This window comes from Thunnus thynnus, chromosome 9 (assembly GCF_963924715.1).
Source record: "Thunnus thynnus chromosome 9, fThuThy2.1, whole genome shotgun sequence".
NCBI classification, from domain to species: Eukaryota; Metazoa; Chordata; class Actinopteri; order Scombriformes; family Scombridae; genus Thunnus; species Thunnus thynnus.
Genome location: NC_089525.1, coordinates 15,941,377 through 15,965,528, shown reverse-complemented (window position 1 = coordinate 15,965,528; position 24,152 = coordinate 15,941,377). Strand labels below are relative to the sequence as shown.

The 24,152-nt window shown below is 42.9% G+C and overlaps 2 protein-coding genes across 4 annotated transcripts in view; both read left to right on the top strand.

The window, feature by feature from the left end:
* The first annotated feature begins 680 nt into the window (after positions 1-680).
* dele1 (DAP3 binding cell death enhancer 1) lies at positions 681-9,329 on the top strand. The gene is made up of 12 exons (XM_067599176.1): positions 681-893; positions 2,172-2,289; positions 2,737-2,839; positions 3,653-3,797; positions 3,928-4,182; positions 4,973-5,055; positions 5,175-5,268; positions 5,456-5,598; positions 5,753-5,911; positions 7,326-7,418; positions 8,038-8,197; positions 8,374-9,329. Exons 1-12 carry the CDS (start codon positions 863-865, stop codon positions 8,622-8,624), a joined length of 1,635 nt encoding a protein of 544 aa, XP_067455277.1. The 5' UTR covers positions 681-862; the 3' UTR covers positions 8,625-9,329.
* Positions 9,330-9,521: 192 nt separating this feature from the next.
* LOC137189379 (amyloid beta precursor protein binding family B member 2) overlaps positions 9,522-24,152 on the top strand; it is a 40,121-nt gene continuing 25,490 nt past the window's right edge. Inside the window, exons 1-8 of one of the 3 annotated variants that reach the window (XM_067599174.1) lie at positions 9,522-10,040; positions 13,297-14,589; positions 15,267-15,472; positions 16,282-16,425; positions 17,152-17,237; positions 17,438-17,498; positions 19,846-19,992; positions 20,532-20,659. In XM_067599174.1, coding sequence (XP_067455275.1) covers positions 13,329-14,589; positions 15,267-15,472; positions 16,282-16,425; positions 17,152-17,237; positions 17,438-17,498; positions 19,846-19,992; positions 20,532-20,659 — 2,033 coding nt within the window. In that variant the 5' untranslated portion in view covers positions 9,522-10,040; positions 13,297-13,328. Of the gene's footprint in view, positions 10,041-10,071; positions 10,260-13,296; positions 14,590-15,263; positions 15,473-16,281; positions 16,426-17,151; positions 17,238-17,437; positions 17,499-19,845; positions 19,993-20,531; positions 20,660-24,152 lie in introns of those variants that run through there. The other 2 variants (XM_067599172.1, XM_067599173.1) reach the window with 2 other exon arrangements.

Here is a 24,152-nt window from a genome sequence, read left to right as displayed (position 1 = left end):
ATGGTTTTTGATTTATTGGGAAAATCATAAAACGTGTAACAACTATGCCCCAACATATACTTGCATATGAGTTTGTTTTTGTTTTTGTTTTTTGTTTTTTTAGACACGTGAGTATTAAAATAAGCTGTAACTCTGATATGACCTAACTTACTAATGAGAAAAAAATACTCAATCCTAAACAGTGTTATAAATATATTTCATTCTTAAATAATTCAAAAGAAATAAACAAAACATATAGGCCTTCATTTCTACTGCCCCCAACCAAACAATCCTGAAAAAACTGAACCATGGTTGAACCAAACTGCTGACCCCTGTTGTAAAATATATTTCACCTCAACTCCACCCACAGTAACCCTCATCACCACCCGCACACGCACAGGCTGTTATTACCCCTCACACCTCAGGGCGGCGCTGCCTGCGAGGCCTCTCAAACCTCGCTTGCGTCATCTAAGCCACCCACCTTGCTGATTTTTTCTTCCCCTGATGGCAAAGTCAGGACCGCCCTACTCGGCCTCTGATTGGCTACTACTCGATGCCTTCGTTGGTTGGGTTGGTTAAATTTAGGCACGAGGAGTGGGATTGGTTAGAATTAGGGTAAGAATATCAGGGTAAGCCAATCGGAGGCAGAGTAGGGCGGGTCATAACTTCGCCATCCTAGGAAAACAAAATCACCACCGGGTTGGCAGTTGACCCTCTTCCGACCGTCCAACCGACGCAACTCGTGACTGGTTGTACATACAAACAACCTACCTGCTTGACTGGACCACCAGCAGTTGTTTCATGGGGCCAGACGACCCCCCAGAGGAATCTAAAATGGAAATAACTCGTCGGTTAAAGCTGCTGTGAAACAAAAAGACGAACCATGTGGAGAGTTCAAGGATTTATTGGAAGAGGTAAGAAAAATGTCAGTGACGCTGGAGAAACTCTCCCTGCTTCTTTATGTTATGTTGACTCTGCATGCAGATTAATTATTAGCAGATGTGGGTTTTTATAAAGACATAAAAGCCGTTTTGTGAGACCCCCGACAACAGCTGCTGCAATCAATTCATGTACATAACATAAACTCTTTATTATCTCTCTGTCGACAACCGAGGTTTATTTTGGTCGCAGCCAAAACCGGTTTCTGGACCTTTCCATGTTAGTAAAAACTCCTCGAGGCTGTGTGTAGCCTAATTATAACACTGTAGTACACACAAACACACATTACAGTGTCTAATATACGGATATACATTTACAACCCACCACGATGTTATATTAAATATGAAATATCAAAATCTTCTATCATCTATCTTATACCACTATCTGGATGGGTTACTACTTTTTAGTGCAGTAATTAATTGTCAAAGTTGGGTCCGCGGAGCCATGTTTATTTTTCGTTGGATGGAGAAGTCATGACCCGCCCGCCTCTGTCTCTGATTGGCTAGCACTTGTTGCCTTCGTTGGTTGGTTAGATTTATGGTAAGACTATGAGAGTAAGCCAATCAGAGGCAGAGTAGGGCGGGTCATGACTTCTTTATACTAGGAAAAAAAAAATATCGCGTCAATAAAGCCTGTCACAGAGAATAGCAGCAAACCCTGACCTTCAAGAAGCTAGAGCAGCAAATGCTTCAGCATTTTTGTTTCACAAATTACTTAAATGATTAATCAGTTATCAAGATTGTTATTGTATTGAAACCTGGAAACCTGATACAGAATGTATAGAATATCACATTAATTATGTTCTTAATACTACCTCTGAAAACCCATTCACATTTTTTGTGCTTTAGAACATAACCGCAGTGAAACAATCAGAAAATAACTTTTTATTTATCTGATTCACTGCTTTGTTATCACCAGCAACTTTGAATGCTGTGTATCTACAAACAGCAACTGACAAATCCTGCATGGTATATCTTTTACATGTTTAAAGAAGAAAGTTTCCAATAATAAATGAATATTTAATTAAAATTTACTCTGGTTTAAAATGAGCAGCTCTTTCATTTAAATTTCTCTTGTCATCAACAGCTGCTTTTAAACTCAACTAACTAAACTGATACCACTTTCTCAGGCAACTTCCCAGGACGTACTATTAGGAACTGCAGACTGTGTTTTGTGTGCTGCGCAGTTCTTAAGAGGCTTTACTTGTCATGTGCAATTCACTGTATTACTTTCTGCTGTTTTTGTCCTCCCAGTTCTGCATAGATACCATGCCAATACCCCCCTGCGACTGCCCCAGAACCACCATGTGGAGGACGAGGTCATCAACACCTCCACTGTCCTCTCCACCTCTCGACATCCCTCTGACAGCAGGTAGCTTCACACCTCCATCCTCTCATTAACACTGTCCAGACTCTGTCCAGGTCCGAGGGCTAAAGTCTAGATAGAAAGTAAGAAGAAAGAAACAGACAAGAAATGCCTTCATCATTTTGATCTCAACACTACTTTGCCCTCAGACCTCTGGCCATATTAGCAGCTGATGTAAAGCGAACATTTGAATTAAGGTCAAACCTCTTTCTTGTTCATTTAGCCCTTCTTTGAACCTGATTTCTCCTCGCAGCATGCTCGCTGACACTCTTTCAGCTGGTTGCATCATTCAGCAGCATCTGCTGTGTGTGTGAACGGGGTCAGTTGAGGAAACAGAAACCAAGCCATTTGTCTTACACAGAGTATTTATATGATGTCTTGATACAAAATTTAAAAAAAGAAAAAAGCAAACATATAATTGTTGGGCTTTGTTTTGTGTTATTTTTCTCTCAGCTCTCAGAAAGAGGAAGATGGAGAGAGGAGGAAGAAACAGAGGACCTTTCAGTACGGCTACACTGAGCTCCCACGTTACACAGCGCTGGATGCTGTGGGATGGGTATGTCTTGTTCACAAACTCTCAAACCAGGAGACGTACCATTTTACCATTATTATGACTTTGCAGACTCAGTAGACACAGAAAATGACATTCAGCCTGTGTATGAGGACTTGACTGTTTGGACGTCATCCGTTCATCGCAGTTTGTGATGAGAGATTTATTGTATATGTGATAATCCCAACAGAAGGATGTCAGGATCCTCATCAATGAGAGTTTAAACAGTCTGGTTTGATTATATAAATAATACATGCTGTCCAGTCCTCCTTTATTTGACAACTTTCAGATTTCTCTAAACAGATTTAGAGTAATTAGTAGTGATCACAAACAACTGAAACCCTCATGACACAAAGAAAATATTCAATATTCACATGAATCACATAGTTAACTTGAAGAATTTTATGTTACCAAAAAAAGAAAGTAAAAGTAGATGCAGCCATGCAGCAAGGCAGATGTGGCCTGGAGCCAAAATATGAGCTCACATTTATAACAGGATATTGTTCATTGTCGCTTCTTCACACTTTTCAATCTGCAACCAGCTGATTCATTCCTTCAGCGCCACTCAGTGGTGTCACCTGATAACTGCTTTTTGCAAAAAGTTTGACCTCATGGCTAAAATGTACAGGGTTTTTTTTTTCATTTAGTAAAGCAAGCAGTCTGCTGGTCCAATCCGATCTTCTATGTTTCTCCTTGTAACCCTCCACCTGCTGACTGTTGGCTCTTTATGGCACATGGTTGCTGCTGTACAGCATGTTGGCACTAAGAGTAACATGTTTCCATATCAGTGGTGACAGTGACGCTGTTGATAATCCACAGGGTGCAGCAGCGGCTCTGTTCATGCAGATCTGCAGGAGGATCCACTCCCAGTTCTCTTCAGGCACTGAGCCCAGTCCGACCCCTGGATCCCTAACAGCACCCTCCACTTTGCAGAGGTGTGGCTACCGCATCCTGCTGGAGATCTGTGAGTCCTTATTACATGTTTGTAACAATGCAACAGACCAACTGACGGTTCATTTTAACTGATTATTATTAATCTCAGCTACTAAATCCTTCTAATCTCTCATTTTGGTGTTTCTTTTTGGGTTCTCCAGTATCTAGGCGAGATGTTCTGCCCAGAGGAAGGAGTGTATTGTGTCTGCAGGGGGTGCCCAAAAACCAGAATCAAGATCAGTCCTCGTCTCAGAGCAGCAGCAGCAGCAGCAGCAGCAGCATTAGCAGCAGCAGTAGCAGCAGTAGTGGAGGTGATGCCAGTCCTCAAAGCAGCAGTCAGCAGGAACATCAGACTGCTGACTTTGTCATCTCAGACCACCAGAGGGAACTCCTGATCCAGGATTCATCTATACCTGGTTTGTTCAGTCCTCTGTGGTCATCACCCCTAAATTCCACCGGGCGCGTGTGCGCCGCATTCCGGCTCTGACGTGGCTGCCAGAGCTGATCGCGGCCACTCTAGTCAAGGTATCCGATTCCACCAGGCACACCGCGGCGCGTTTCAGAAACATCCCAGAAGCGGCCATCCGCTCAGCTGCACTAAAGATAGATGCCTCGTCTATTTTGTACGGACGCCGCGTCAAGCAGCACAGAGCAGATCGAGCTGGGCAGGAAGTCAGACACATAAACAGCATTGAGAATCCGGTCAATTTTAAAAATAAAACACCCCGTGCAGACTCCTGGTCATATATCAACAATAAACGCAATTAAAACAGACGAATAAAGAAACCATTTAACTTCATAGCCTACTTAACCATAGTAGAAGCACAAAAATCAAGGAAAATGACCAAATCAACGAAAGCTGAGCAAGTTAACAAAATTGGGCAGTTTAGTTGCCCTGCTACTGCAGTAATTATGGTAGCCTTAAGGGACTTAATTAGCTTTGACTAGGCTGCTGTAATTACTGTAGTAGGAGTGCAACTGACTTTAAACGGCAGAATGCTTCCCCACAGTGAAGACGTTCCACTTCTGGTGGAATAGGGTGCTGTGCGTAGGACGGAGCATAATTGTGTCGGAGCCGGAACGCGGCGCACACGCGCCCGGTGGAATCCCGGGGTTAGAGGTTAAAGATAGCATTAAGACTATAGTATTTTGAAAATACGTTCACTTTTTTGACATTTTCATGCTTTTTCCTGTCCTGACCCACAGAGGAATCATTGCTGTCAGCATCCTGTCCTCTGCAGAATGACGCCAACAAAGACAACACAGAGACCAAAGATGCTAATGACCAGGTGACAGTGTGCCTCTTCTATTTGGTTTGGAGGTTATCTGGTGGAGGTTATGTATATTTTAGAAGGTTGTCTTTTCATCAGATCTTGATTGTTATTTTTGTTCTCCACTGTGTTTCCAGGACATGTTGTCAGATGAGGAGAGGCTGGCTGGAGCAGCACTGAACCTCAGACATGTGGGAGACACCAGTGTTCCTGTTGTCTTAAACATTATCGGTAATTATTTAATCCAAAACAACTCGACACAGTCACACACCACATCATTTTCAAAGTCATTCCCAACCAAGACGATCCTTTTTTTAACAAACCAAATGTCATGTGTTCTCACTTGTTACTTTGCAGGTTTTTGCAGTATGTTTCTTCTGTGTATAGCTAAAAGCTTCATCTCTCTGTTTTACGGCAGGTCTAGAAAGTGCCAAGAGGGAGAAATACGAGGAAGCTTTCACCTGTTTTCTGGCTGCAGCTCAGCAGGGTTACTGTAAGGCCCAGTTTAACACAGGCGTGTGCTACGAGAAGGGCAGAGGAGTCAGCAAGGACAAGGAGAAGGTGAGACCAGCCACAGCGCGCGCACAACCTCATCATTCTCACACTTCATGTATATTAAAAGATAATCATTGTGTATTTATTTGCTGGTCATTTCCACTTGACTTCAGTAAATTTAAATTTTTTCTTGTAACCTCCCCTGTATTTTCTCTTTAAGGCTCTGTATTACTACAATCAGGCAGCAGCAGGGGGTCACAGACAGGCTCAGTATCGCTATGCAAAGCTGCTCCTGACCAGCAGGGACCACCAGAGTGTAGAGGAGCTGAACACGGCTATCAACCTGCTGGAACAGGCTTCTGCAGCTGGGCTCACTAAGGTAGAAATCATAACAACATCTTTTAATATCTCCTAAATTCTGTCATAGCATGTGTTTGCAATTTTAGAGCAAATACATAAATGCATACTGTATCTATATATCTTTTTCCAGCAGTGTGTTTATCACAATACAATTGTCATGTTATGAGATATTACGCTGTACTTCAGCTTATTCATTTAAGTGAATATTTTGAAATATATGGCTATGTTTTGTATATATATCATTAAAAAGATTTAGTAAAAGATTTACTTAAAAGTGAAAATACAATGTGAAGATTTCTTTTCCATTTAGTTTTAGAGAATAAAACCTGGCAGAAGTATCTCACTTTACTCTGTTTGCTTGAAGAAGTTAATGGACAAAAGGCAGTTCCTAATGTAACCACAAAGAATGTTAAATATTCATTTTAAGTTTTCATTTGGAGAGAAAAAGTAAGAAGCCTTTTCCTGTCGCGTCTCAACAGGAGTGAAACCGTCCCTACACTCAGAATAAAAAGGGGATATTGTCTGTCAGCAGCATTTTGATGCAACATGGCTGAACACAGCTTTCTTGCATTCACTGCGGCAAGTTACGAGAGCCTCTTTCACACATGCAGTCTATCCCTGAAATGTTCAGGAACATTTCCCGCATGGGGTCGTGTGAATGGGTGCAGGGATCGATATTCAGGGAAATCTGAAGTGCCAATTTCCCATTTTAAGACCTATTAACATTCCAGGGAAAATGCCAATACTGCTGTGTTGTTAATGAAAACAGTCGAGGGTTACCGTCCGTATGATGAAAGATACTTTCACGTGGAACGAGCAAACCAATCGCAAGACTGTGCTGATGATGTATTTGAATCAGTGACTTGTTTACGGTTGCCTTGCCAATGCTTTAGTGGGTGATTTCTGAACGAACAAGCAATACAAGTTCTTTTGTTTGCAAACAAGCTCCTTTTTGCAAGAACAGCTGGAAACTGGCCAGCTTCAGAAATAAGGGAGTTCCTCTCAGTCCGCACAGAGCAGGTTGGCATCCGTAAGTGTTGCATGACTGCCGTTTGCTGGACTGTCCCTTGCCCCGTCTACTCCAGCATCGCCATGGCATGTGTGAAAAGGTGCATATAGCTGCATGTGTGAATAGTGAAATCAAATCACTAGTGGTGCCTGAACGGTTATCCCAGTAAGTTACCAGGAACTATGTGAAAGAGATATTCAAGGTTTTGCTTTGTGCCATTTAGGATTGTATGGAAATGAAAAAAACCCAAGAGGTTTAATAAAATTGTATTTAAAAAGTTGCAGAATGACGACATGATTTGAATACGTAAAAAAAGATTAGTGATAGTTGAATTACATTGAAACAATGCTTTAATAAATATTAATAAATAATACGCTGATGTTGCTTTACTGAACCAAAACAACTCTCCATTTCTCTCCTTCAGGCTCAGGTCTGTCTGGCCTCTGTCTACTCTCAGGAGCCGGTGAGAGACGGGCGCAAGTCAGTCCGGTACCTGCAGATGGCAGCAGAGAGCAGAGTGAGTGCCTTTCTAGATGCTTCTGGAGTTTTATTAATGGCTTTATCTCTGAGATTTCACCTTCCCTGCCAGTGCACCATCTCAAACAAGGCTGCTTTAGGAAACCTTCTGCTGTTTGATATTCCCTTGCTTGCTTTTAAGTTTCTCCTCGTGGCTGCATCATTTTACAGAGACAGTCTTACTGAGTGTCCCAATGTTCAGTCACATATTGTGAATGAATGCTACAGCAGTGACATGTTGTCCGCTATCCATCCTATGTCATCCTTGTATTGTGTGTATAATGAGGATCCTGCTGTCAAGATTCATGAGATTCAAGAGCTTTTATTGTCACATGCAAAACAACACAGCAGGTGGCAACAGTGAAGGCAGTGAAATGTGGCGCACTCAATTTGGCTTCAAAAAATTTTGGCTCCAGTTCCAATTAGAGTACTAAGTAAATATTTACAATTGTAAAAAAGGAGAGAGAGAAGAGAAAGATAGAGAGGAGTGAGTTGAGAAATAAAGATATATACATGTATACATGTATAATGTGACAAGGTTGCCTGTATGTAGATTTAGAAAATTGTTTAGGAAGATTTAAATTGTCTAAATTATGTGTATATTTTCCTCTTGTGTTTAGGACGACACCGCTCTGCTGTTCTTGGGTCAATGTTACGAGAGCGGCTTCGGGGTTCAGCAGAATCTGAGGACGGCGATTGAATTCTACAAACGAGCCGCTAAAGCAGGCAACAAGCAGGCTAAGATCTTACTGATGCCTCCTAACGAGACAGACAGGAAGGGTAAGCACACACACACGATCTGTCAGAATGACAGGCATCCGTATTAGTCATTGTTTTGTTCGTTTGTTAGCGATGACACTGCATTGTGATTCGCTTTTAATGAGCCAAGATAAGAAGTCATGATATCTGTGAGAATGAGTAGCTGATTTCTCTTCTGTGTCCTCGTCCTTCTCCAGCTGAAGACGCTGTGTTGCGCTCCATCCGTTCAGCTCCGTGTTTCTCTGTGTCCGACCTTCGCCTCCAGCAGCCCCTCTCTTCGATGGCCGGTCGTGTCCCTTCCTCCGCCAGTCACCCCATCACCCTTTCCCTCCTGCATCACTCCCAGAGCACCGGGAGCCTGCGTGTCCCTCCGTCCTCCTCACCTCTTCACCTCCATCCCCACAGCACAGAGGGAGGAAACTGCCGGTGGACCGTGGGGGTCGGATAGTTAATCCGAGGCAGTGCAGGCCAAACTGAGGAATGTATTTCACAGTGTGAATGTATCGTCACCAGCGGAGAAAGGTCAAAGTGTGTAAGGAGTGTTCATATTGTGATGTCTGGATTAGACCGAATAGATTTTATACTTCATGTGAATGTTTTATTATATAAGTATTAATTTGAGGTTTTTTATAAGTCTGAAAGAGCTGTTGAGCACCAAGTCGTGAAAGATAAAAAAGTTTTTCTTGTATTTGTTTATATACAGTGTAGTGTTTTCTCTTATAAGCTCCCTTATAACTTCTCCTGTGGATAAGAAAATGTGATCTAGGTGCCTTTTGGTGGGTCTCAGATAGTGACTTGTTGCTCTCCACTTATGTGGAAATGTGGGATTTATCATGTAAAAAAAAAAAAAAAAGTTTTGTCTCCTGCAAACTGTATCGCCTGATACGCACACCTGAAACTGACAAAGTGCTTTACATATGTGTCATATTTTAAAGATAACCTTCAGTAATACAGAGTCTGAATGGATATGGTATTGATTTATGTTTCAAAATGAATAATGTCAGAAGCAAAAAAAAGGGAAGTTAATAAATGTTTTGGAACCGGTTATCTGTCAAAATGCCAAAGTGAATTATGATGCACTGTGAGGAGGATTTTCTATTGTTTGCACTGTACGCACATGCTTAGTAAAATAAAAAAGAATACTAAAAAGGTGTTTTTTGGCTGTCTGGTTGCTTTGTGATTAACATTAAAATTAATTTTATGTGCAACAAATGTATTTCAAGGAGCAGAGAGTGCTATAATGTAGCTACATGGGTTTGTCTGTAATTATCATAACTTAGTGGTATGATTTTAATGAAGCATAAGAGTGGACTTACCATCCTCTATGTGGAAATAACTTTTCAGATGGTAACATTAGTTTTAGGACCACTTGGAGTCAGTCATCACACAATATTTAGGCTAATTAAATACAACCGAGGCTGCCTGTGTATTTCAGAGATGATCAGGCCGGTGTAGGACTGGAAACCATTCACATTTCTTCAGTCTACTGGATGACGTAAGACTCCGATGATGTGTGATTTCATTACCTGAGATGCAAAATAACACCGGTAGATTTATTATGGTTGCGTCTCCTCCGTGCACCGAGCGTCTTTGCGTCCGCGGTTCTGATTGGCTGGCTGGGTTGAGCGCTCCACAGCGCCGCGCCGCTCCGGGATCCTCTGGCGCAGAGAGAAAGCGCAGCTTGGCCGCCAGCGAGCACCGTGCCGGGGCTGGGAGGGCAGATGATGTGATGTGATCCAATACGGGTGGCCGGCTGCAGCTACGGGCGGACTGGCACTTAAAAAGCGGCTGTCACCTCGGCCCTGCCTCACTACCGTGTCGTCGTGGGAGCGGAGGCGCTGAAGCCCGGAGGCTGACCGAAGTGGTGAGTGGATGTAAATAGATGCTCTCGATGGGATGCGCTCCCCTCCCAGTGCGGCGGTGGTGATGGGGCTGTAAAGAGACACACACACACACACACACACAGAGCAAGAGAGAGAGAGGGGTAGCTGCTGGATGCTGAGGATTTACTGCGTCTGTTCACGTATCGACAGCTTTGCTTCCGCAATATCGGCAACTCCACCTATGAATCCTCGGCGAGAAGGTAGATCTGAAGATGATTAAAGCTGTTTTTTGATGTAGGCCAGCAGCGAGGGAGTTTATGAGGAAGAAGGCAGCAACAAACGAGGGGCTAAGATACTCCACCCATGACATCATTGACTTTTTCAAGTTCATTTTCTCCACAGCTTGTGCTTTCATCTGTTGCATTTCATTTATGGAGCAGTGGGTGCAGTTTAGAGTTGAGGGAATGGGCCTGCCATTACACGGAATACCCTTTAAGTTGCTTATGGGTAGTTTTCCTCTTGACAAGCCAAGATATCTGTCAATATCTGGAAATTACATGATGATGAATCCTTAAAGTATTTTACTGATGTGATAAGAATATGGTCTTTCATTTCAGTTGACCTTCAGATAGTGTGAAACAGTCTTCTCTGTCATACTGTATACAAGGTGAGCAGACAGTATAAACACACTAGAGCAGATAAGGACCCTGTTTTGGCACCTTGCTCCTAAAATAGAGAGGGAACATTGTACAACTAATTTTGACTCGTCCTTGGTAGTCATATGGGGAGCACATGATCACTGGTTGTTTTCTTTCTTCTCCTGCTGTGATCTTAGATTTTATATCATCACAAGAGGCAACACAGCGCTCTTGTGATGCAGTGTTGAGGCCGTAATAAGCACACAGAAGCAAGAGCAGCAAAAAGATGAGTTTAATGAGATATAATTGTTTTTTTACGAGAATACGTGTTGCTGCATCCCGTGACCAGCTGCTGAAATCTTGTGCATCTCGTGAATGACCTCTGCTGTCGGAGGGGGAACAACAGATTTATTGAGGACAACAGTTTGACTTCCTCTGTGTGTTGACTGGTGCCCACTGTCCTGCAAACTGCTGTGTCATTCTCCTCGCTTTCTCCCTCTAATAACCATCCTTCTCCTCACCGCTCCACTCTCTCCTCTCTTCGCCCCACTTTGTTTAACTACTGGAGAGACCTGCATTTGTGAGGGGATGGGGGGGGGGGAGTCTCTGTCTAGGTGATCCAGTTTGTCTGCACCTCTGACTTGAAAAAGCAATTGTCCTCTCGATTGTGAGGACAATCGGGAGTTGAAATGCTGTTTTCTTATCACTCCTTGTCAGTTTTTTGTGGTTTGTGTGAGGATGTGTAATTCATCCTCTGAGTCATGCAACACATTTGCTGTGATTTTCAGCTTCTGTGGCTCAAAGCGCAATTTGTAGCTGTCTCGTGAAAAGCTTGTGTCTCCAAAGTGTCAGCCTTTTAGCTTGGGATCTATATTTCTGATTTGTTTGACAAGCCCAGGAGTTCAAAACATTCACTTCAGCCTAGAGGACAGTGTAGTCCATCAATTAAAGGGAAAACATAATTAGGATGAGTCGGTGCAGGTAGGTTGTACCTGTTGATACCGTGTTTGTGTCTGAGACTCAGGCCTGGAGCGTGAGCGCAGATTCAGCACAAACAGGTTGTTGTGGTTGTCTAGCTCGGTGACAGAGGGACAACACGACAATCACCCAGGGAGAGGAGAGCAGATAGGGGTCCCACATGAACAAAGTGCACTGCCCAGGGATTCTGCTCTCTCCAAAATCCTGTCTCTGTCTTTTCCCAAGAACTTGTCGTGCTTTAAAATCTGCTGTGTTTGTGTTTTCCATGTTTCGCAAAAAAGGTGCTGATGATAACTGCAGCATTATTTGATGTGTGTGTGTGTGTGTATGTGTGTGTGAATGAACAGGTGAAATGATGTTTATACATTACGGTTGCGTGCCTGGGCATGTTTTCCTACCTGTAGCTGTATTCAGTTGTGTACCAGATTTCCACAGGTTATCATTCAATAACAGAAGTGACAATGATGTAACCCATACATGTGCTCTGTCTTAAGATCATAATGATTCTCTGTCTTTGTTGCTATCCATCTGTTTTTCTGTGTGTGTGTGTGTGTGTGTGTTCAGCGTCACAGAGACGATCCACCCAGAGATAAAAGAAACACGGCTAGCTAGTTAGCAGGAGCTGGCTGCCACTTCTCCTCCCCACAGACTGGCTCACTGCTCAACCCCGTCTTTGAATGTCATTCCTGGATGAATAAATCGAGAGTCTGACTCACTCCCGATATCATGCAAATGCCTTTGATGCAGTGCTTTTTAACACTTCAGCAGTGACACCTTTTATGTAAACTGGGTGTGAGGCTGGAAAAAGAACGAGCACCTGCACATTGTGTTTAGATAAAAGCCTCTGAATGGCTGAACTGCAGCAAACGATTGACACCGTACTGAATGTCTCAAGTTGATGATGTCATCTGTCTGTGATGATGTCAGAATGAGATGATGGATGTTTTCTCCAGCACAGATACAAGAGAACAATAAGAGAGTGTGAATATTATGTTATGTTGTGTTATGTTATGTTATGTTATGTTATGTTATGTTATGTTATGTTATGTTATGTTATGTTATGTTATGTTATGTTATGTTATATATTGTTTCAAAGATCTAATGAAAAATGAGTATTGTTGGACATAATTGTAGCATTAGGACTCTGAACATGCTGTAATGCCTTTTTTAAACATTTTTCAGAAAGCACAAATACAGTAACTTTTGTAGTTTTTACAGACATTGTTATCCAGAACAATGTCACACAAAAAATCTGTTTTATGTGACATATTTACTGGGTAATTAATTTAATCTAAATGCATTCAAATCTACATTTCATGTGAATTAAAATTTAGTGGATTGAACGCATGAAAGTAGAGTTTAAGCGATAAATCAGCAGGCTGATATTGACTGATATTAGCTCATCACTATCACTATCTGCTCGGCCAATAGTAAACATATACAGTATTGGCTGTAATTGCAACACATAAATGCCAAAAAAAAATATGTGTGAGGTATATTAGAAACTATTTGGTAACATTTTGTGATTTATGTAAAAAGAAATAAATAAATAAGTTGGATATATTATCAGATACAGACTCCCAAATATCAACATCAGTGTCAAAAATCCAGTGTTGTTTGGGCTACAGTCGGGTTATACAGCGTAACGTGACTTCTGACACTGTGTCTCTTCTCCCTTCAGCTTTATCTCTGCAGTGATTTTTCCAGTCAGCCATGATGTCGGTACAAACCCCTCCTCTCTCCCGCTCTGGCTCCTCCCCCTCTAATGTGGGTCTGGCAAGCCGTGGCGGTTCCTCCTCCGCCCCTCCCACCTCCCTCAGCCTGCGTTCCTCGTACAACCAGCTGCTTGGGCGTGATGTCATCAAAGAGTCCATTGGCATGGAAACTGGAAGTTCGGCTACCTTGCCAAAGAGCCGCCAGAGATACGCAATGACGAGCGTGCGGAGCGTCATGGGGATAAGTGATAACCTGTCTTCTAAAAACCAACCTGTGACCAGAGGGAGAGGCCTCCCCACTAAGTCCTCTTCCAGTTCAGCCCTCTACTCTTCCTCTTCCTCCTCCTCACTGTTTAATACAACCAACCCCAAACTGGCCAAGAATGGGGCCAACATGCAGAGACGAGCTGAGAGTCAGCAGCTGGAGCTGAGCAGGGCAAATACAGAGGGCAAAATTCACAACAATCTCATCAATAACCCCAGTTCTGACTGGCTGGAATCGGAGAAAGACAACTCGCAGCTGCCCCCGTTTCGTAGACGGACCAAGAGCTTCTTGGAGTACCATGAGAAGGGCTGGGATCTGGACTCGAGCTGGGGAAACAAGGAGGATAAGGGGGAAAAGAAGCAGCAGCCCTCCCCAGAGAAAGAGCAGGCCACCCCTGCCAAAGAGAGGGAGAGCCAGAAGGAAGAGAAGCCCAACAGTAAACAGACCTGCCAGGAGGAGAAGGAAGAGGTGGAGCCAGTGGTGGAAGAAGAGGAAGAGGAAGATGAGCCCACACCAACTCCAAGACAGCCCCTGCTACCAGTGGTGGTTGAAGCCCCGCTTTCTCCCACCTCCTCCTCCTCCACCAACAGCCCAGAGTGGGTCCCAGACAACCAGAACCACGTCCAGAACCAGGCTCCAGCCCAGGTCAGAGAGGAGCTCTGTGTCCAGGTTCAGGGTAGTCCGCGAAGTCCTGCAAAGCCCCCTCGGAGCTCCCAGCCCAGGGTGATCAAGGTGGAGCTTCACCCCAACAATGAGAACCAATTCCTGCAACAGTACCCACCTTCTTCTCCTAAACAGGCCAGGTCTAGCGAGAGGAACACCCCTACAAGAAACCGGGCACCCCCTACCCTGCCAGATCCTGAACCAGAGACTGTGCTCCCAAAGGTGGGCTTAAGAATGGATCTGACTCCGGATACTCCATCAGAGGATGAAGACTCCAGCTGGACCACCCTGTCCCAGGAGTCACCCTCGCCTCAGACTCCACAGGAGACAGGTTCGATATGTGTGTGTTTTCGTCTGATCTGTCTTTTCAGCATTAGCATATCTGTGTCAGCCTTTAATCATTCCTCTATTACACCCTCCTTTCATTCCCTCTCCTCCTCTCTCCCCCTCGTCTTCCTCCTACAGACATTCTGATCTGGAAATTTACCAAAAGCCTCTCCTTAAGCAAGAAAGTCATTCCAGCAATACTGCTGGAACCTTTAAGGCCCATGTGAGCCACCTTATGGCGCAGGAGTGATTAGGACGGACAGAAGGATAGGATACTGCAGACAGCAGGGTGTGAAAAAGGAAGGAAAAGAGGAAAGAGAGAAAAAAGCAGAGCTGGATTTAGTAAGTGATGATTGCCAGCGATGAATGACAGAGCGGTAGAGAGAGAATATGACCACCAGGAGAGAAATATGAGAAGTCAGACAGAGAGGAAGGAAACCAGGAGTGAGAGGAAGGAGAAGAGGCTATTACCCATTGGGTCCTACTACAGGGGATGGAGTTGCTATGACAACAGAAACTAAGTAGGGACAGTCTGACCATCTCTGAAATTTACCCTGTCCACCCTTGTCTGTGTGTTTGTATGTGTGTGTGTGGGCCTGCCTGTGTAAAAGCATATGTATGTATTTGTGTGATACACTTACGTGCAATCTGTGTTTGTGTATCGCTGTCGTTCATCAGCAGATGTATGGGGTGAAGGGGACCTGCCCCCAGGCTGGCGGGAGATCTCAGACTCATCAGAGGTCTATTTCTGGCACGTGCCCACTGGCACCACGCAGTACCACCGACCTGTTGCCTCTGGCAACCAACACACCTCTCCTGACAAAAGGCCAGATACTGAGCATGACCCACAACAGGAAACGCAGGACTCCCTCAAGCCACCCAACGAGGTGAGAGGACCTGATGGTCGAACATATTCATAATTAACTTTAGGTGTACAAAGATGCACTTAACTTCGACCACTGTGGGTTTTTTAAGTACCAGTATTAGATACTCTACCTTTGAGGAAATAAATTCAAGATAATACTAGTACTATTGGTTAAAAGGCTACACAGTCAGCAAACACACTAATTACAAATGAGTTATAGACACTTCTGTTTTTTAGAGACAGAAATCTATATTTTTTTCAAGGATAAATGTTTAATGTTATGTGGTTAAAGTATATTTAAAAAAATGCAAGTGTGCATTAAATTTCTTCAGATATACTTGACACATTAACAGCACTTATGATGGTGAATTAATTATTGATAAATAATGTAATTGCTGTAAATAAACATTTAGGCATTTAGTAATTCTCCTTGGTTTGGAAAAAATGTCAGAGGCTGATGACATAGAAGTTGACATAACGTAATCTTTTCTCTGACAGTTATATTATCACAGTGGAATTATGACAAAGAAGATGATTTTGAGAGTTGGATGGTGGTGGTCTGTCTGACATTTTTGGACCTGTTTTATAGTAAACAAATTCCACCATTAAAACATTTTAAAAAGTCAAATGTTGCATGCTCACATTTGACTTCAGCCTCCATTTTATCAAAGGTTGATGCCAAAACTGGCAAATATAAGATCTTAGTGCAGTATATTAGAAAGCTGTTGGTGATCAATGATGAACCCACCACGCTCTGTCTGTCTCTGTGTTTCTCTCACACCGCACCTCTCTCTGTCTCTCCATCTTTATCCCTCACTCTCTCTCCCACAGCGCCCCAGCAGTCTGGTATCTGACAGCTCTGTGGAGCCAGTCCCTTCTTCCTCTGGCTCCTCCCAATCCTCCTCCTCCTCCACCCCCTCGAATGATGTCACCTCTTCTGGACCGAATCTCAACGCCACCGCCAGCACAGTCAATGTAAGACACAGACTCACATTTATTTGGCTGTTGAAATGGTCACTAATAATACATATATATATATATATACATATATATATTTGAAGTGATATTTTTTGATATTTCTATTGATTAAGGTCAGTCTGAATATTTGCTTTTACACTTAATGGACAACACTAGTCTTGTTTTATTAATTTATTGTTGTTATTACTCCACTGTCATCTGTATACTATTAAAAACATTAAAAACACATACTGTTGCATTGGGTGACGTATTCCTTCAATACAATGAATGTGGACTTTTGCATCACAGTAGCTACCAAATCTCTCATTCCTAATCTAGCTTTTGTGTCTAAATTACACATCACAGTCACTTTATTAGCTTTGGTTCATCTTCAGTCCATCTTGCATAGCAGTTTTCCATAAAAGCTTGATGGTGATATCAGCATATCTCTGCTTTCCCTGCTGCACTTATTAAATTGAAATGAGCTAACAGTTATCGCTGTCCAGGCTTGTCTGAAGTACATATTCAACAGAGATGAATATCTCTCATATTAGGTTTAAAAAAGTGTTATCCTTTATAGTTATTACAAAGCAAATGAGATAAAAAAAATTTTTTTTGGCAAAAACAGTATTAGAATCTGCCAGGTAGTTATTAATCTCCTTTATCCCTTCACCAGTCACCGTCTACCACCAATGTTAGTCTCACTTTTTCTGAACGTCTGTCTGTCTGTGTGTCTTGTTCTAGGAGCTGAAGGACTATCCAGTCTATCCAGACCCCAGTTTGAAGGCATTTGAAGGGGCTACCCTCCGCTATGCATCACTCAAACTCAAGTAATACACACAGATATGCTGGAGACACTGTGCAGTAGAGATAGATAGAGATAGACAGATGTGTGACTGCCACTAGATTTTTGTTGCAAGATCTCAGCCTTGATATAATATAGAGAGGTGTGTTAGGTGTTTACGTTGTATTAGTCTGTTGAAATGTGACTTTATTGTGACTGCTTGTTATGTCTGATGTTTCGCTGCAGCCCTCCAGCCCAACTGGAGACAGTGGACCTCAGCAACTCCTTCTCCGATCCAGAGGCAATGGTAAGACAGCAACAGTAACATACTGATAATATGTGTCTGAAATAGACAGACATTGTATTTGTTGACCAGTAGGCCTGATGTTGTATATATTCTATGTACGAATATGATCAAATGAATATGTTTCAAATTATATCACTTTAATAAGGTTCAAGCCAGTGTGCTGAGTAATTAAATGCATTTGTTTAGTATTCCAGTCAGACCCTGCATGCATTCAGACACTAATCAAATATTTTTCACCTGCACACCTGCACAGTACACTGTCTATATATGACTGTTTGGCAACAATCAAACATTTGATAAACACATCTTCCCTTATGATAAAGTCAGTCTGACCCTGTATTGTAGGTTTAACAATAGGTTGATTAGACTTTGGTTAGCAATTAGCACATTATTTATTTCTTGATAAAGGGAAGACACCAGGCTTTGTTTGCAATGACGTAATGAACCTGCTCACAGACATCCTATCCTCTCTGTCTGTGTGTGCAGTAGTGCCACTCAGTGGTAACTTTGAGAACTGAGATATAGTGTTCAGTATGTGTTTACAGCCAGACTGGTTTTTGCTGTCCCCCTGTGGAAGAAAAGCATATAGAAAAGCTCAACCAGCAGACTTTTGGGATGATCACAATAAAAGTAGGAGCAGAGAGGAGCACCGTGGTAGCTGAATGGTAACAGCTCATGCCACATAACTGCAACATCTCCGGTTTGATTCTGCCTCTGGACCTTTGTTGCCTCTTCATTGTCAGTTATCAATTAAAGGCAGAAATACCCAAAAACATTAGGAGCAAAGAGATGAATGAGCTGAGGTATGGATGGGAAATGAGGTGAAGAGACAGGAGAGAAGAAGGAGCGATCTTTTTTTTGACAGATATATCGTCTCAGTGGAATTACGACAGAGATGATTTAGGGAGTTAGATGGTGGTAGTCAGATTGACATTTTTGGACTTCTTTTATAGTAAACAAATTCCACTATTGTTTCTTATATGACATATGTAATTAATCTAACATTAAAAAAGTCAAATGTTGCATGCTTACATTTGTGCATTTAGCAATAAGACGACTTAAAATGAAGGCAAAACCAAAAGTACCAAGCACATTTTCCCATCAGGATTTCTACTTTTCCAAAGAGAGCAAATTACACTTAAATCACATGGGACAGAAAATGAGACTTAAGAAGTTATTTAAAAATAAAATTCAAGTGAAAGAAAATCGTGAGATGTTCAGATATCTCGGAGGAACCCAGAACAGCAGAAGAGTGTGAATTCAGATGAGATTTCAGGATATGTGAAAGTTTGATATGAAACCAAGAGAGAATAATATGGTCATTGGTGTGCATGTGTGTGTGTGTGTGTGTGTGTGTGTGTGTGTGTGTGTGCGTGTGCGCTCGAGTGCATGTTTGTTTGACACTGTTATAGAGCTTGAGAAATGTTTCCTGAGAATTTCCTCAACAGGGAAAAGCCCCTTGTTGTAGTAGAAGAAAGAAAGAATGAAAGATAAAGGAAGAGAGGAGAGGAAATGGTAATAGCTGCTGCCCCGAGGCAGTCTACACACAGAGACACAAAACACACACACACACAAACGCAGTCTTACATATTTCATGCATTGTCTTCCCTAATCAAACCTCTGTCAGTGTGATGGCAGACTTGTGATGGTACAGTATCTGTCACTGCACACTCTACTGTAAGTAAAGATTTAAGAGGAACTCTGAGTTTAAAATAGAGTTGCTTTCAAGCAAATGGTTGATGTTTAAAGGACGATTCTGGTTTATCACAACTTGGATTTTATTTCTGTTTGGCCTTTGTTTCTATACTGTATATTATGATAACATTGTTCCCTCCAAGTTAATTACTGAGATCCAAATAAGAAGTCTGAATAAATATATCCCCAAACTTATTTGGAAAGGAATAAAGAAGGTGAATGGTTAATTATTACCCAAACTGTCTGTTGAAAACATGTATCACAGTTTTCAGACAACATCCTGGTTCTGCATTGAACTACTGTACTTGCAGTATTTGTGCACACACACACACACACACACACACACACACACACACACACACACACACACACACATGTTCCTGTGCAGTGAGGGATTATTAACATTTTGTGTGCACTATGTTTTTAAATAATCCAGTTAAACAGTTAGTTAAACCTTGTTCTAAAAACTCAGCAAATACATTGTTGAGTACAATGTTGTCATACCCCCCAAAAAATGATGACCAAAACAAAAGACACAAGTTTAAAAACTAAAACAGAATTATCCTGTAACGATAGAGGTAAGAGAGGGAATGGAGTCTAAGGGACATTGTGAATCCTTACAAGTGTAAAAATATAAATGTGTTTTTCTCAGTCATTTCCAGTGCGGTCTCTGGGCTGGGTGGAGATGGCAGAGCAGGACCTGTGTGAGGGGAGGAGCAGTGTGGCCGTCCACCACTGTATCAGACAGTTGTCCTACTGCAGGAGGGACATACGAGACTCAGCTGGTGTCTGGGGAGAGGTCAGTTTGTCAACAGACAGACAGACAGACACATGCATATGTATACACTTTGCATACTATAGTGCAGTGGTTCCAACACTTTTGGCTTGTGAGCAAAGCAATTTTAACTCACAACACCTCGTCAGAGGTTGCACATCAGTGAGTTGCAAAAAGTTTAAACAAAGAGTGATTTAAGTATATCTTATCAATCTCTGTGTGTAAATGAAGTGTTGCTAATAGTTTGATAAAAAGAAAAGTGTAAGAAGAAAACTTCTGAGTGTTTGCCTAACATTTATATGTAAATTCAATGGAATTTTGCTCCTGGCTGGTAGCAAACTAAAGGATTTCAAGAGATTTAACACAAAGGCAACAAGTAGAGCCTGCCCCATCCTTTGTTTTGTTTATAGTTTTTTTTGGCCTGAGGACTTAAAGCAATCAATTACGTCTCATCTAAAACAATAAAAAATCAAAGATTAGAGAAAAGTCAGAAAAATAAATGTCATACATGGAGCAGAGAAATGTTTTCTTCTGCTATAGTGTATCTGTTTGTGGTCTGACAGGGTAAAGGGATGCTGCTGGTGCTTCAGGACCGCATGTTGACTCTGGTTGACCCAGATGATCGAAGCCTGCTCCACTCTCAGCCAATCAGCAGCATCCGTGTCTGGGGCGTCGGCCGAGACCATGACAGGTATTGAAACCAATTAATGAAACTTCTCTTCTTGGTTGTTGTTTTGCGAGCATGAACTTGAACTGATGAGCTACAGACAAAGAAGAAGACACACATACATCATCTTTCAAACCTGCAGCATATCAAGCACTGTAAAATGCATGTGAGGTACATTCTCGCTGTTAGAAGCTGATTCAGGAGTTTTAACTAATCATCTGAGAATGGGATCGGCCTCATTATTATTCAGCGCATATTTGCACAAACTGCATTCAAAACACCATAATTATGCTCATTGCTCCATGTTTCCCTTCCACACTGAGGACCTGTGGGGCCTTCAGTCATTTGGCAATGTCCCATGGTCTTAACCTTTCACTATTGAGCTGACAGTGTGCTGAGGCTTGCACAGCTGCTAATGGGGGGGACAAGCTAAGCCCTCATTGATATGGGCCCCTCTGGGTTTCCCATTAACCCATGAAGCAACCACTTCACACACTCAGAAAACCAATACACCACTGCAAACATTAGTGCTGATGTAATATACATACATGCATAGATCTAATATGTATGAGACATGTATGCATATTTGCATGTGTACATATACCCACATGCGCTGCACATATACAGAACATCCTGACACCAGTATAAATCTTTTTTTCCAATACCAAATGCTAAACCACTAAGAGCTAAGAGACTTTGGGAGATTCGCATCTGAGACGTGTCACACAATGACCGTAGAAATAAGAGGAGTGATGGAAGTTTGCAGTCCAAGAAGCTGCGTCGTCCTGACATGTGTAATCATCTGTTAAGGGATTGGGTGAAAATGGAGTTTAAAATAGCATCTGTGTAAGAGGTTTGATCTCACTTCACTCGCCCATGTTCCCCATGTCTCCTTACCTTGTTTTTTTTTTTCTTATTTCTGTCTTGCTGTCTCTGTGTGTTCCCACCTATCTCTTATTTCTGTCTTTCTTTTGTGCCTTTTAAGTGTTCCCATAGTCTCTCTCACACACAGCATCCCTCACACTCTTCCTCTCCCTCTTCTGCCTTTCTCCTTTTTTTTTTCCTTTCCTCGCCAGCACCACTACCACAACATTAGCTGTGTGTGTGTGTGTGTGTGTGTGTGTGTGAGACAGATAAAGAGAGAAAGAAAGAAAGAGAGTCCCTCCACCCTCTTCCGTCTCAGTGGATTGAGAAACTTTCAGTGGCTGTCTCTCTCGGCGGTAATGGATAAAGCATGTACTCGGCTCAGGCTGGCTCTCCCTCTTATCCTTTTTCTCTCACTCCATCTCGCTCTCTTTCTCTCTCTCTCTCTCTATCTCTCTCTCGTACAGCATTACAGCTTCCACTCTGTTCATCCTCTCCTCCCACCAGCACTTTAAAATCTGCAGTCTACAGTTTGGTTTCAGGCTCATGACTTTGATGTAATATAATTCTGGCCAAGCTGGGGTGCGTGTGAAGATATTCGATGATCTGCGACCACAATGCACTTTCCATGTATGCAGCAAATTGTTTTCCAGTATCCTGCATCTGACTGGGGATGGACTGTGTGTATATCTGACACGAGTTTATTATGGTTGGAGGTGCACAGTCCTGCCACTAGAGTGCACTGTAATCAAAGCCTGAGAGAAGCCTACAGAGAAGCTGATGCAGCCAGCTGAGTATGCAAGAGGATGTGGACATTTCTGTTCATGTGTACCTTTGTTATGAAGCAGTTTTTTTATGGTTTGGGCTCAGAAATTGTAATGCTACAGCAGTTAGATTTTTACCAATGGTGTGCTTCCAATTTTGTGTCCACAGTTTGAGGAAGGCTCTTTTCTGCTCTCGTGCAAATGGTTTTCTGAGTTTGGTGTGGAAGAACTTGACAGAGCCCTGACCTCAGCACCATCACAATCTTTTCAGGAGAGAGCCAGGCCTTATCACCCAAAATCAGTGCGTAATGCTCTCGTGGTTGAATGGGAGCAAATCTCTGCAGCCAGGTACTAAAATCCTGTGAAAAGCCTTCACAAGGGAGTGAAGGCTGCTTGTAATGAGATGTACAACAATCACATATGGGTGTAACGCTCAGGTGTCCATATACTTTCGGCCATGTGGTGCATCGTGTGCGACTGGCCTGAGAAAAACAGAAACAAAGTGCTGAGCTGGTGGCAGCTTGAACACTGTGTAAGCAGTTAAATGGTTGTTAGAAAATTGATCGGACCTGTCATATAGTACAAGGAGAAGAGGCAGAATGAAGAGAGAGAGCAGCTTTCTTGTTTATGTGAAGAAACCAAAAAAAGTGACAGAGAAAAAGAGGGGAACAGAGAAAGAGAATATCTCTCCCTTTGCTCTCTCCATCCACCACTCTTTCTGTCTCTTTCTCTATCCATCTATCTGAGGAATACTCACCATGTTGTCCTGAATGTTCCGCCTCTCTCCCTCCCTCTCTCTCTCCTTCAGCTTGATTCAATATGAATGAGTCCCCCTGTCTCTTAAGCGGGGCGGGACGAGGGGGTGGGTGGGGGGGGGAGGGGTTCGCTCCTCGATGAAGTCATGAAGCTATATCTGGAGCACTCAGCAAGTCTGAGTACGTGCACGGCTGTGGTTTGCGCGTGCACAAGTTTGCATGTATGTGTGTGTGTCTGCAGGTGGGGACTGAATTGATGAAGTCATAGGTCTATATGTGGAACACTCTGCTGTGTGTGTGTGTGTGTGTGTTTGATGGTGAATGAGTGCGTGTGTTTTCCCCCACTTCTCCATCCCCTCTTTCTGTCTGTAATGCTCTTGCGCTATTTCCACTCTTTGTCTCCAGCACTCTTTCTGCCTCCCTCTTGTGCCATTGGCTGCACAGCTTTGCCTCTTCTTCTTTTCTGCCTCTCTTTGTTTGTCCCGCTGTTGCACTTTCACGAGATGTAAGCTGTCCCCCTTTTTTTTTTTTTCAAGCTTTCTGTTAGACAAGAGAGGGCGAGACAAAGATAGCAGCAACTGAGGAAGAGGAGAAGATACTCAAGAAGAAGACAAACCAGAAAGGGTGCAGGGGAAGAAAAAAAAAAAAGTGGCGGTGCTTTTGAGAGAGAGTAGGGTTATAAACAGAGCGATGGAGAGCCAGCGAGAGAGGAAGAGGCAGAGCGAGCGGAGAGGCATGCTTCCCTGCTCGCACTGAGAGACGCACAGCAGGACCTTGCAGGGGACTCTTCGGACCGGGCGAGCAAAGCAAAAGAAAGCCGACCGTAGAGGAAGATAGTGGGAGAAAAGGTGTAGCGAGGGGTAGAAGAGGAGGAGAGGGAGAGGCAGCGGGAGGGGGAGGAAGGAGGGAGAGAAGAAGGGGGGAAGGAGCCCCAGAGGATTAAAAAAAAAAAAAGAAGAAGAAGAAGAAAGAGAGAGGAGGCAGACGGGAAGAGATTTACCCCCGGGTACCGCGGCGAAGGGGCTGTAGCAATGTCACCGTGGCGGAGGAGCTAAGGAGGCAGGAAAGTAGTCGTCTGTAACGGGGCGAGGATGTCTGGCTGTGTGAGTACCCCGGTCTCTCTTTCATTCACTC